At 43.2% G+C, this 12,618-nt stretch overlaps 1 protein-coding gene across 1 annotated transcript; it reads right to left on the bottom strand.

Moving 5' to 3' along the window:
• Positions 1–2,435: 2,435 nt before the first annotated feature.
• srd5a1 (steroid 5 alpha-reductase 1) lies at positions 2,436–12,618 on the bottom strand. Its single transcript, XM_011481375.3, has 6 exons — positions 12,611–12,618; positions 11,400–11,843; positions 10,642–10,808; positions 3,649–3,750; positions 2,741–2,891; positions 2,436–2,659 (listed from the first exon to the last, which is right to left on the bottom strand). The coding sequence occupies exons 1-6, from the start codon at positions 12,616–12,618 to the stop codon at positions 2,593–2,595; spliced, it is 939 nt and encodes a 312-aa protein (XP_011479677.2). The 3' UTR covers positions 2,436–2,592.

Below are 12,618 nucleotides of genomic sequence, written 5' to 3'. Positions count from 1 at the left end.
AATAATGCACAAAAGAATACACATACATACCACTTTGGCCTGCTAATGAACCAACCGCTGTACTAAACACATCAAAGCTTCTTAAATGCTTTCTTTTTACTGTCTGTCGTGCTGACTTCGCCTGTGCCGTTCTAGTAGAAAACAGGAAGTGCTTCTTACAATCTTTAGCTGAACTCAGATCATCTAAACATTTAAATACTCTTCACATTAGTCCAATACTCTTAATATTATTGCTCCATCAGCTCCATTAATGTGGTTTATACCATGGTCCGGGTGAATACTCAATTCTGATTGGCTGCTGGGCGTGCATTAAAACCTGATAACTGCACTGTGAAAAAAGAAGTTCCGGTCACCTAGCTTAAATGTTTTGTATCACTGCGCTGGCTCGTTTAAAACAACCTTTTTGTTTCATCATGGACAAAAACAAGCGGTAAGAGGTGAACTTTCTCTCTAAACTGATGCTTTTTTCAACCCATCGGAAAGATCAGCATATATATATTGCCGAATCTTGACTGCAGCGGTGGTGCAGCGCGATAGTCCGCTTTTTGTGAGAAAAGTGATCCAAATCGGAAAAAAAACAAGAATAAGGACTAAAAACTGGTTAATATGTGTTGCTTTTGTAAATGACCATGGTATAAGCGGGTTAATGGCCTTCGAAGTGTGCGTTATTACTTTTTAACGCACTTTGTGTCGCTTCGCGTCTGACGGTTCTGGCTTCCACGGCGTGCGTTAAAAAGTAATAACGCACACTTGGTTGGCCATTAACCCCTTACATGAAGTGTAGAAAATACAAATATTTAAACATACAAATTAAAGAAAAAACAATATAAAACATTTTCAGTAGCACTATGGCTAAATAAATAACTGTATTCGCATATCAACCGCTACACCAGTTCTTCTCAAATAGTGGGGCACGCCCCCGGTGCAATGCCAGGGCAGGCGCACTAGTAGCGGTTTTAGGCGCAGGCAATACGGGCAATTGCCCGGGGCGCAAATTTGATGGGTTGCGGTGGCGACAGCGTCTATGTGCTTGGAGAAATAAATCTGCGCCACTATTAGTTTCCCATTATCTGTTATTTCACAGATTTTGTAACAGCCTGAAACTGTGAATTATCGTCCGTGCAGCTGCTCGCTCCTGTCTTTGAGAGAGAAGGAAAAGAGGAGGGTAGTGGGCTCAGGCTGCAAGGTGGAACGGCGCATGGAGCACTGCCTCGATTACGCAACACCGAGATCATCACGTGCCTTTAGATGACTTAGCTCATGCTAATAATGTCATTCTTTATGAACTATTGCAGACATTTTGATGATGTGTCTTTTTCCATAAATGTATTCTTTGTCTGCCTGTCCTTTAGTTGGTGTCAGTATGACATAAAGACAGCAGGTAATGCAGGAAAACAGCTGCACTGTATATCATAAATAAATTATCATTTAGAAAAAAAATCAGCTCAATGTTTTTTTTATTTCTTCAGACAAAAAAATGTTAAATATATTGGTGCTGCTGTGTTAATGTTTCAGACTAATTTACAATTAATAGTATTTATTAATTTAATTATTTTTCTCAGCATCAAATGGTTCAGTTGGTCAAAATGTTTCTAGTTGAAATAATGACAGATTTTTTATTTCAGGCACTTTAAGCTTCTTTTCTGTTTTAGACTACAACAGGGTTTCTGTGGCAAAATAAAGTTAATATTTATTGAAAGTAGATTTATATTGCTTTTTTCTTTTGTTAATGTTAAAAGATACATTTTTAGGTATACTTACACAACTTTTATAGATACTTATCTTATTTATAGTCACCACGGCGAGTGGGTGGGGGTGTGAAACATTTTCATTTTCCGAGAGGGGCCTTTCAAAAAAATAATTGAGAAGCACTGCGCTACACTAAATTTTTGTTTTACTTAGGGTAGGATTAAAACGTTAACACCAAAAAGAGTTCAAATAACTCTGAATGTTGACGTGACCCTTGTGCTATCCTAGGCACTTTAACATTGGGAGTCGGGTCATCTAGACCCACTAGACAGTGCTCTGAACCTTTTTTTTTCAATGATTCGTGATCTTCACTGGTGTCCATGGATTAGATGAACTCTTTCCACCTTTATCCACCTTTGTCATGGTAGGGTGAACACGTCAATGGAAGGGGGGGTCATCTAAGATAGCAAAAGGGTTAAAAAAACAACTTTAGCATGAGCTACTGAACTCACATGGATTTTATTCCAAACACTACTACACTTTTGATCCAGATACCAGCCCAGACAAGGAAAATAAAGACATACATGGATTTATTTGTCTGACAGCGTATGATGCGTTAGAATGGCGCGGAGCAGGGAGACTTTGGCCCACCCATGCCAGTTGCTGCATCACAAACGAGCTTTTTCAAACCTTGGGTTTGCTCCTGATTCAACACGATTTGAATAAAGAAATACTCAGAAACATCATTTTTATGTTAAATTATTTTATTTCTCCATTCTGTGAAAAATTCTACAAGAACATGTTAAAAACACCAAAAACAGGATTGGAATGGGTCTTTAAATAAAGTTAAAGAGCAAGCATAAGTCAGTGCCTCCTCCCACCTCCAGGCCATCACTGGGGTTTTCACATCAGAAAAGGGATCAGGGCCTTCCTGTTTTTAGGATAGTCTTCAAATTTGGATAGGTACCATCTGAAAGAAGGAGCATTGACAGACATTTTACAGGCTATTTCCAAACCTTTTATGGCTGAGAGAGAGAGTTGACATTCTTACTTGTGGTGAGCCACTGCTCTACTGGTGAGGACCACTGTGGTGAAGACGGCAAAAGCTGCGCTCTGAACAGAGCATCCAGCCAGAGCGAAGCCCACCCACTCTGTTATTTCTCCTAAGAAGTTGGCCCCAGAAATGTACTCGAACATCCCTCCTATGGTGTGAAGGAAACTGTCAAACACTTGTTTACTTTTCATCATCATCTCTCACGTGGAGATGGAAGATTCTTTACTCTCTGTTCTCAACATCACTGCTGTGTTTGTCCTTCAGAAAAACATTTTACACCTTCAGTGGAAGTTCACTGGGTCATTCTTGGGACTACCATTAACAGTTTGTTTAACCTGTTGACACTACAGATTGTCTCTATACATAAAAACTAATCAAGAAAAGAGGACCACAAAGATGAGGTTTCAAGGCTCTAAATTCAAACCTGACGTTCGATGCGACAGTATAGAACAGAGCCGATCAGACAAAGAAATCACTAAAAGACCAGGTCTAAATCACGAGTCCGTTCCAACCCTGAAGTGGTTCTCCCAAAGTCCCAGAAGTTACATGAAACCAGTTCTCAAGTCTCTGCTCCACAAACAGAATGTGATTTAGCCTGAAAATGGTTCAGTTAATCGCTGGGAACCACAGATTTGTGGGATGCTGCCTCTAAAAACCTTTTTTTTTCCACAAAATACACAACTCAGAAAAACACTAAGCAACATTTGAAATAGCTAGCAGGCAGAAACGGATGTGAATGGTAGAGCTGCCTAAACCCATGAGACTGTTTGATGTCATTTGCTTTTTTAAGCCAAACTTTTGTGGTTTTGAAACTAAAATGATCAGAAGTTCCAAAAATACGACAAGCCTGAGCTTTTCTGCACAACATTTCTGAAAAGAGAATGAAGACAAGTGCTAAACTGTACCTCTGGGGATCTTGTAACCAGTCTCACCAGGCTTTCTCAGGTTTCTCAGGATGTGGTCAGAATGCAAGTTCAACAGCCAGCCGACCAGCCACAGAACAGACCCTGTACACAAACAAAGATGCTCTGGTCTTAGCAATAAACCCAAGACATGACATTAAACTTCCTGAAAAGAATAACAAACACATTTCAGACTTTTCTGAACAACACTTGAGCTTTTCTTCTGAAAGCATCAGAGACGGCTTCAGATGGCTGTTCCACTCCGACAGGTTATGAGTATCAAATCAAACGTAAAGTACGTCTTTCAGTAGATAGGGGTTTTTGTTCTGATGCTGTCTTGACTGCTGACAGTGAGGTTATGAACAAAAGAGCCATAGTGTGGCTAAACTGAATCCGTTACCAAAGAGGGTGTGGAGACTGACCCTAAAGTCGTATTGGATGCATCTAGTTGTCCATATAGAAATGTTCTGGAGGCAAAGCCCTATATTCCTAACCCACAGTCAAAATTTGCCCCAAAATGATTGGACTGGATCCCACATCTGTGACAAACAGACTCTGAGGTAGTCTAGTGCAGTGTTTTTCAACCAGTGTGCCGCGGCACACTAGTGTGCCGTGGGAGATGGCCAAGTGTGCCGTGGGAAATTGCCCTCATTAACTGATCTAAAAACAATTACCATCTCCAGGATTTTAGCTCTTTGTTCATCCAAACAGGCCCTGATAAAACACTGAGGAGTTAGGAATATAAAAGATCGTAAAATACCTTTTCTTTGCGTTTATTTTATTTTATTAAAGACATTTTGATAAGAATGACGTACCGCGATTCAGCTGCACCTTCGGCTGTATTTTGGAAAAGTCCCGTCCCTTTAACTGTCTCCACCAATCATTCTTGGGGAGCTTAATCACATGTCATCGGTCTGACCAATCAGAAGTGTTTAAAGTCTTCACTTCCTTGTCCCGATTTAGCTCGTAAAGTCGCTCAGTTCTAACAGAAATACCAGCTAAAGCTCGTCTTTAGCGGTGTAGCTTTCCACAGAATCCGGTATCAGACCGTGGAACAAGTGAACAAAACAATGAAGCTCCGAAAACCGATCTTCGGCCGTTTTATGCACTACATTTCCCATGATGCATTGGGTTGTGAGAGTGACAGCGCAAAAGGAGATCTGTTGTTAAACGTCTTGAAACTAACGAACACACAAACTGTTTTTAAATCTTCTAACTTAACTTTTGTTGCATCTTTTAGAAAAAAAAACAGCTGCAGTTTCCAGCTTTTTCTGTAACAGTTATCTCAAAAATGCATGTGAGATTGTGCAGGGGCTGTAGATCAATACAGACTATGAGTTTCTCCTTTTTTTTTAATTTTTGGATTCTGGTGTGCCGCGGGATTTTTTTTAAGGTTAAAGTGTGCCGTGGCTCAGAAAAGGTTGAAAAACACTGGTCTAGTGTTGCCTCCAAAGTCCACAGAAAACATGTTTTGAAATGTTTTCTTCCTTTTCCTGTAAACCACGGCCAAGCTATAGAGCAGTGTTTTTCAACCAGTGTGCTGTGAGAGATGGTCAGGTGTGCCGCAGGAAACTATTTATTTTCACTGATCTAAAAACATTTATCATCATCAGAATATCAGCTCTGACTTAATCAAAATAGGCGTAGGTTTCACACTGACTAGTTTGCTGACAGCTCATCAAAATAAATGCATTACCACTGGCTGCAGTGTGCAGACCGAGGCGGGGCTCAAAGGGTGTGTGTACTAAGGGTTCCAGTTAAAATTGGCGGGTAGGGCACTGAGGGGACATCTCCTGATTACTCACAGTGACGTCCCCTCACCCTCCCCACCAAGGGGCCCTAAATGTCTAAGGTGCAGTTAAAATTGGGGGATAGCATCTTACCTAAGTCACCTAAGTAAGTCTGCACAGGAGGACATTTTCAGACTAATCCATAACCACATCTCTCTTTTTTCAGATAATCCGTCCCGTACTTCTGCAATATCCCATGACATTGATGTTGGTGAACATTTTCCGATCAAACAACATGCCTATCATGTTAACCCCACCAAACGTGCACTGCTCCAACAGGAAGTTAAATACCTGTTGAAGAACAGATTAGCTATAACTAGTTCCAGTTCCTGGAGTTCTCCCTGTCTGCTTGTACCCAAGCCTGACAAAACCGTTCGATTTTGCACAGATTTCAGAAAGGTGAATCAAATCACAAAACCAGACTTAACCTGGAAAGAACATTTAAAACATTTGACTGGTGTTTTTGAACAGCTAAGTAGAGCTTCACTCACCTTGAACTTAGCCAAATGTGATTTTGGTAAAGCTACTGTAACCTACTTGGGGAAAGAAGTAGGTCAGGGTCAAATTCGTCCTCAGACTGCAAAAGTTCAGGCTATCCTCGATTTTCCAGCTTCTCAAAACCACAAAGAACTCTGACGTTTCTTAGGAATGGCGGGGTACTACAGAGGTTTCTGCAGTAACTTTGCAGATGTTGTGGCTCCCGTAACAAGCCAGACTAGTGTCCTAAATCTCACCTGAATGCCAGAATGCATTTAACTCTGTCAAAGCTCTTCTTTGCAGTGCCCCTGTCCTGGCTGCTCCTGATTTTGAGCGTCCCTTCAAGTTAGAAGTCGATGCCAGTGATTGTGGTGCTGGGGCAGTTCTGCTGCAGGAAGATGAACGTGGTGTTGAGCATCCCCTTTGTTATTTTTCAAAGAAGTTTATCATTCATCAAATACCGTACAGTACAATTGAGAAAGAAGCTCTTTCTTTGTTGCCGGCACTCCAGCACTTTTAAGTTTACATTGGTTCTAATTCCCATCCGATTACAGTTTACACTGACCACAACCCTCTAGTTTTTTTGAACAGGATGCAAAACTCGAACCAGAGACTAATGAGATGGTCACTGATGGTTCAGGATTTCAATATTGATATTAAACACAAAAAGGGAGCTGAGAATTTGGTAGCGGATGCTCTTTCGCGCAGCATCCACTCAGCCTAAGCGATGGCTTCTGGGGGGGCAGAAGTTTTCTCTTAGGTTGGGGGGTGTTATGGCTGTGGCCGTACTATTGTTTTGTTTGTATGTTTGGAATGTTTTTCTGTATGTTTTCTTTTGGGAGGGTCTGTCTTTCCTTTTCTTTTCCCTCCTCTATAGTGCCAATTAGATTCCACTGTGTCCGGACCACCTGATTGGCTGAGGACTTCCCAGCGGCAGTTTTAAAAACTGCCACCTCATCTGTTGAAGCCCCTCCCCCTCCAGCTTGCAGCAGCAGAGCATTAGAACAAACATTCGCCGCGTTTACATGGGCAAAAGTAATCGGAATGAACGTCTGATCGGAAAGAAAATGTGTCATGTAAACGCCCCGTTCGGAATACTCTGCCCCGATCAGACTCATTCGGATCAGAATTTCTTTCCGATCGAGATAGGTGGGTTATACCGATCGTTTATCCGATCGTGGAGCATGTAAACGGTCATTCCGATCGTGTGTCACTACTGCTCTGGTTTACGTCACGCATAGACGGTGTTTGGCTGTGAGAAAGCTCATACAGGACCGTCCAGCTCTGCGGACGCCCCGTGAAAAGCGCCGCTCCGCTCTCGCCCCGCTGGCTCTCCCCTCTCTTACACCCCTTACGAAGGGAATGGGGGGAAGGGGCGCTTCGTACCCCCCGACGCTCACTCGGTCCACTGGCACCCGAGTGAACAGAGGAGCTGGATTAATAATTTTGTGTCCGAGGGGGGAGGATGCTTTGTTACGTGTGCGTTTTTTTATGTGTGGGAGAATCCAGACTGCGAGCTGCGCCGCCGCTCTGGGTTAGCGGCTGCAGGACTCAGGAGGAACGGTGTTCGAACAGACTGAGCTCCGGCCGCTAGCTCAGAGTGGCTTTGGTTGGGGCGGTCTGTGTGAACTTTTCAGAGCAGAAATCAGAGCAGAAATAAATGTCGCGGGGTTTCACGTGGATTTGTGTTTCCAGTTGTGTCCCGACAAAATAAAGGCTGCTGTTATTTCCAGACATTTATGTGCGCTAATATGCAGATTGCTGCGTTTGTCGCACGGTCCTGGATTCTCGTGTCCATCAAGGCTAACGTTGTTAGCCCGTGTTAGCCTGTCCTCAGCCTTCTTCCAGCTGTTTCATTCACAAAACAGCACTGACCACACAGATTAAATATAACGATGAGCGAACAGGCGCTTCATAATATTCATGACATTAATAAAAGCACGTTTGAAAGGTCGTCTCGTATTACGGAGCTGCAGCACATGCTGTCTCTCTGTGGCAGCGGTTTGTTTACAACGGGATCTAGTTCCGCATCCGGGTGATTTTACACTACTGCACAGTGCGCATGCCCAGATTATTCATTCCGAACGAAAGCGTGAGCCATGGGAACGTTTGTTCTAATCGGAAAAAGGTTTTCTGTGCCCATGTGCACGGGTGAATTTTAACCCGACCATTGATCCGATCAAGATATTCTGCCCATGTAACCGCGGCTATAGTTAGAGTTTATTGATCCTGGTCATTTGGGTTGGTTACTTTTTTATGTTTTTGAGTTGTCATTGTAAATAAATTCCCAGCTTAATTTCAGTCTGGGTCTGGTGAGGGTTTTTCGAGTCATTGTTGAATTTAGTTTCTCTTCTTACCTTTATGTTACTCCCGTTTACAAACTCCTAGACAGGGGCGTAACAGGTGCTAAGAGGACATCTGCTGCTTGCTAGCAGTGATGTCCAAGCACCCCCTTACCAAGGGCCCACATGTCAAAGGTGCAAATAAAACCGAGGGGGTCCAACCGTATGGAATATATGGAATAACGGATACGGTTCCGTTACCATGGCGCCGCGTGTGTGGCAGCATATCTGGGCAGCTCTACCCTTTTGTGTTCCTGACTTTGCGTTTTTTAACATTTTCTTCCACCTTATTTGTGGTTTTTGTATTTTGCAACAACCAACTCAACTTTTAGAACCGGCCTCGGTTCCGGCCTCGAACCACATCACTGTGAAAGAACAGCACTGCAGCAAGGACATTGAACTGGCGGCAGTCAGCGTTCGGCCGTACTACGTCCCACGGGAGTTCTCCCATGTGCTGGTGGTGACTGTGTACGTCCCTCCGTCAGCTGACGCTGCTGTCACTTGTGAGCGCGTGCACAGCACCGTGTCCCAGCTGCAGACACAACACCTGCAGGCCCTGATCCTGATTTCTGGGGACTTGCATGCACCCCCCTCTCCCCCTGGGAGCACTGTGAGAGTCATGTTTTTTTATTTCTCCAGTGTTTTCAACACCATCCAGCCATCACTGCTGAGGAGGAAGCTGGAGGTTGTACGTGTGGACCAACATCTCACTGCCTGGACCATCAACTACCTCACAGACAGGCCACAGTTTGTGAGGCTGCGTGACTGTGTGTCTGATGTGGGGGTCTGCAGCACGGGGGCACCTCAAGGGACTGTGCTCTCCCCATTCCTATTTACCCTGTACACATCAGACTTCATCCACGACTCCACCACTGTCATCTGCAGAAGTTCTCAGATGACAGTGCCATTGTGGGCTGTGTATCAGGGGGGGATGAGCAGGAGTACAGGGGGGTCATCACTGACTTTGTTAGCTGGTGTGAAGTTAACCACCTGCTGCTTAACACCAGCAAGACAAAGGAGCTGATCCTGGACTTCAGGAGGTCCTCACCATCACAGTCACCGGTGAACATCCAGGGTTCAGACATTGAGGTCGTGGACACATTTAAATATCTGGGTGTTCACCTGAACAACAGACTGGACTGGTCCAATAACACGGATGCTCTGTACAGGAGGGGTCAGAGTCACCTTCACCTGCTGAGGAGACTGAGGTCGTTCGGCGTGTGCAGACAGCTGCTGAGGACCTTTTATGACACTGTGGGGGCCTCAGTGATCCTTTATGGAGTTGTGTGCTGGGCGGGGGGCAGTGCAGGCAGAGACATGAGGAGACTTAACAAACTGGTTAGGAAGGCCGGCTCTGTCCTGGGCTGCTCACTGGAGTCCATGGAGGAGGTGGCGGACAGGAAGATGTTAGCTAAGCTGACATCCATCATGGATAACCCCTCCCACCCCCTGCACCAAACTGTAGAGGCGCTGACCAGCTCCTTCAGGCCCAGACTGTTGCCCCCACAGTGCAAGAAGAAGCTACCACAGGTCATCCCCCCCCACAGCCATCAGACTGTACAACACCGTGTTACAGTGACACTCCACAGACCCTCGGGTGTTTTTCTTTCTTTCACTCATTTATTAATATACTTTTGTTGCAGTTGTTGCTGTTTTCATTTTTTTGTTCCTGAACGGTTGTTTGTACTTTATTATTTCTGTATTTGAAAAAAAAAAGTTTTTACATGTTTTTTTTAGACTTTTGCAGCTGTATAAATTTTTTAATATTTATTTATTTATTTATTTATTACACATATCATTTTATTAATAATTTTAATCATAATTTTTAATAATTTTATATGACTCCTTTTTAGATGTTATATTATATCGACAGACTGGCGACCTGTCCACGTTGTCCCCTGCCTTCGCCCACAAGTGGCCGGGATAGGCTCCCGTAGCCCCGTGACCCCGAAAGGGAAAAAGCGGTTAAGAAAATGAATGAATGAATGAATATTATATCGATTATTTCAGAATGTAGTTTTTGCTGCCACAGATAAATGAAATTTCCCCTACATGGGATTAATAAAGTCATCTATCTTTCTATCTAACCATGGGAAGGGGACCACTGCCAAGTAGCCCCCCCCCCCACCCCCCACCCCCCAAGGTGCAACTCAGGCAGACCCCCCCCCTTAGTCACCCTCATAAGAGATGTTATGAGGAAGGGGGTAGGTTGGGGATAGCTGGTAGCTGGGGGGCTGTTTGACCACCGGTCAAGCAGACCGAGGCATCTCTAATTTTCTCCCAGAGGATCAGACACTCCAATAACAATATGCACCATTATCATGAAATGTCAAAACACAGCTGTGAGTTTTGAAGTTTATCTATCAGGGAAGGCAGAGAACTCTTACCAAGGATGAAGAGTGGATGTGTGACCCAGTGCGGACGATAGTCGGCATAATGGCTCAGATATCTGACCTGCATGTAGCCGTTATACAAGCAGAAAAGCAAGGCCAAGGCGAAGGACACAAACGGCGTCCCTTTCCCACCCCGGATCAGAAAGGGATAAATGATGGCTCTGCAGAGGAAGGAGAAGAAAAGGCATTCACGCTGACGTCCACACACACACAGACACAGACACACACACACACTCACGACTCAGTCCCTTCAGCCATGGCCAAACCTGGACCCAATCAAGTTTGCTTAGAGTGTTTTAACTATTCTGAAATCGTCTACTCTAGATTTTGTGGTATTGCCAGAGTGTTCTTTCTGAAAGTATTTAACAATGATGCCAGTTTTGAAGCTTCCTCACCTGCACTCTACAAACAAATACAAGACCTTTAGAAACTTACACTTTAAACTTTTCTTACATAAACTTTCCCTAACTTTGTCATGTGATATTCTTTTCAAAAATACAAAGAATATGAAACTAGAACTATTCACACTAACTGGAGCTGAAATGAGAGTTTACTATGTTTTCATGTTGTTTCCTTCCTTCTGTTTGTTGTTTAGATTTCCTCGAGTTGTATCAAGAAGTAAACAACATTCCACATCTTTAAAACTGTCATTTATTCCTTCTTTTGTACAGCTTGGGTGCTTTAAGTACAAGATGTTCAGAATATTCAACAGTAAAAGAACAAAGGTGTGTTCATTTGAGGTCCTTCCTCACCTCTGGATGTAGTGACACACGAACATGGCGATGAGGAGCTGGTTTGGCAGGACGGAGGTTTTGACGGAGGTCGCTGAGACCGTCAGATATAACGGGATCAGGAGGGACGGCAGCTCCTGAACGCACCAGGCGAGCTTCACGTTCACCGGGAAACCATATTTGCTGGAGGCGTAACGGCCATAAGGGACGTTTTCAAACCGCAAACTAACTAAAGTGCAGACGGCCATGAAAAGCATGAGATAAGCCATGCAGTCCAGCAAGTACAGCTCCTCTTCCTCCGATGAGATCACACGAAGGAATGACGTCATTGCAGCAAAAGCTACAAACGCACAAAATGACAAAGAAAAAGGCGAGAAACCGGAGACATTTAGCGAGTGGCAGGTAACACTGTTCTGTAAACATGACACTGAAAAGGAACCAATCAAATCCCGCAGACGTCCGGGACTTCGGCCAATGAGATTTGTAGACGTTTTATTCACCAATCAAATCTCACAGTTTCTACATGACGTCATGACGTCATCAAAGTTTTCAATGAAAAAAAATGCAACAAAAAATATATAATAAAGCTTTAAGTGAAAAAAGAAACACTACACTTAAAATAAAAATATTTTGGAACAATCTTTTATTTTATTTTTTTTTAAACTTGCTCCGTCCAACAACTGACCAAACAGATGTTGACACAGATTGTGTGTTGGACATCTTTTACTTTTACAAAAAGAGGTTATATATCTTCGGAAAACCAGAGTGTAAATTTGTATAAACCCCTTTTTGTTTTTTATTATTTTTTAATGTATTTGTCACATTTAGTGTGTGTGGGGAGGTAGAAGGGAAAAGTGTGAGGGGTGGGGGGTTTGAAGAGGATAAAAGGGAGAGTGGGAGAGAGTGGGGGATACGAGCGCCGATTTGAATTGGAACAATCTTTGAAATGATATCAATTGGAAAAAGGTATGGCTACTGCCAGATACATTTTGTATTAAAGAAAAAACAGAGATTATATTACTCGACATAACTGTCGAGTAATATATTTAATTTATTTCTTAAATATTCTCCAAATTTTGAGGGTATTAACATTTTGGACAGGGAGTTTAAAATTAGTCAATATGCTGATGACACAGCTTTATTTAAAAAAAATAAAAATGTGGTCAATAAAATCCCTTCCTTTTCAAGAGCATCTGGCCTTACGGTAAATCTCAAAAAATGTGAAATCTTACCTATACAT

Source organism: Oryzias latipes, chromosome 11, assembly GCF_002234675.1.
Source record: "Oryzias latipes chromosome 11, ASM223467v1".
Taxonomy (NCBI): Eukaryota; Metazoa; Chordata; class Actinopteri; order Beloniformes; family Adrianichthyidae; genus Oryzias; species Oryzias latipes.
This window is presented reverse-complemented; position numbering and strand designations above follow the sequence as displayed.

What these genes read in the sequence shown, in the direction of transcription:
- srd5a1 (XM_011481375.3), bottom strand. An exon ending in GTGTGTCACTACATCCAGAG is followed by an intron (nt 10,809 to 11,399) that starts GTGAGGAAGGAC and finishes CTTCCTCTGCAG; the next exon opens with AGCCATCATTTATCCCTTTC. An exon ending in ACATCCACTCTTCATCCTTG is followed by an intron (nt 3,751 to 10,641) that starts GTAAGAGTTCTC and finishes GTTTGTGTACAG; the next exon opens with GGTCTGTTCTGTGGCTGGTC.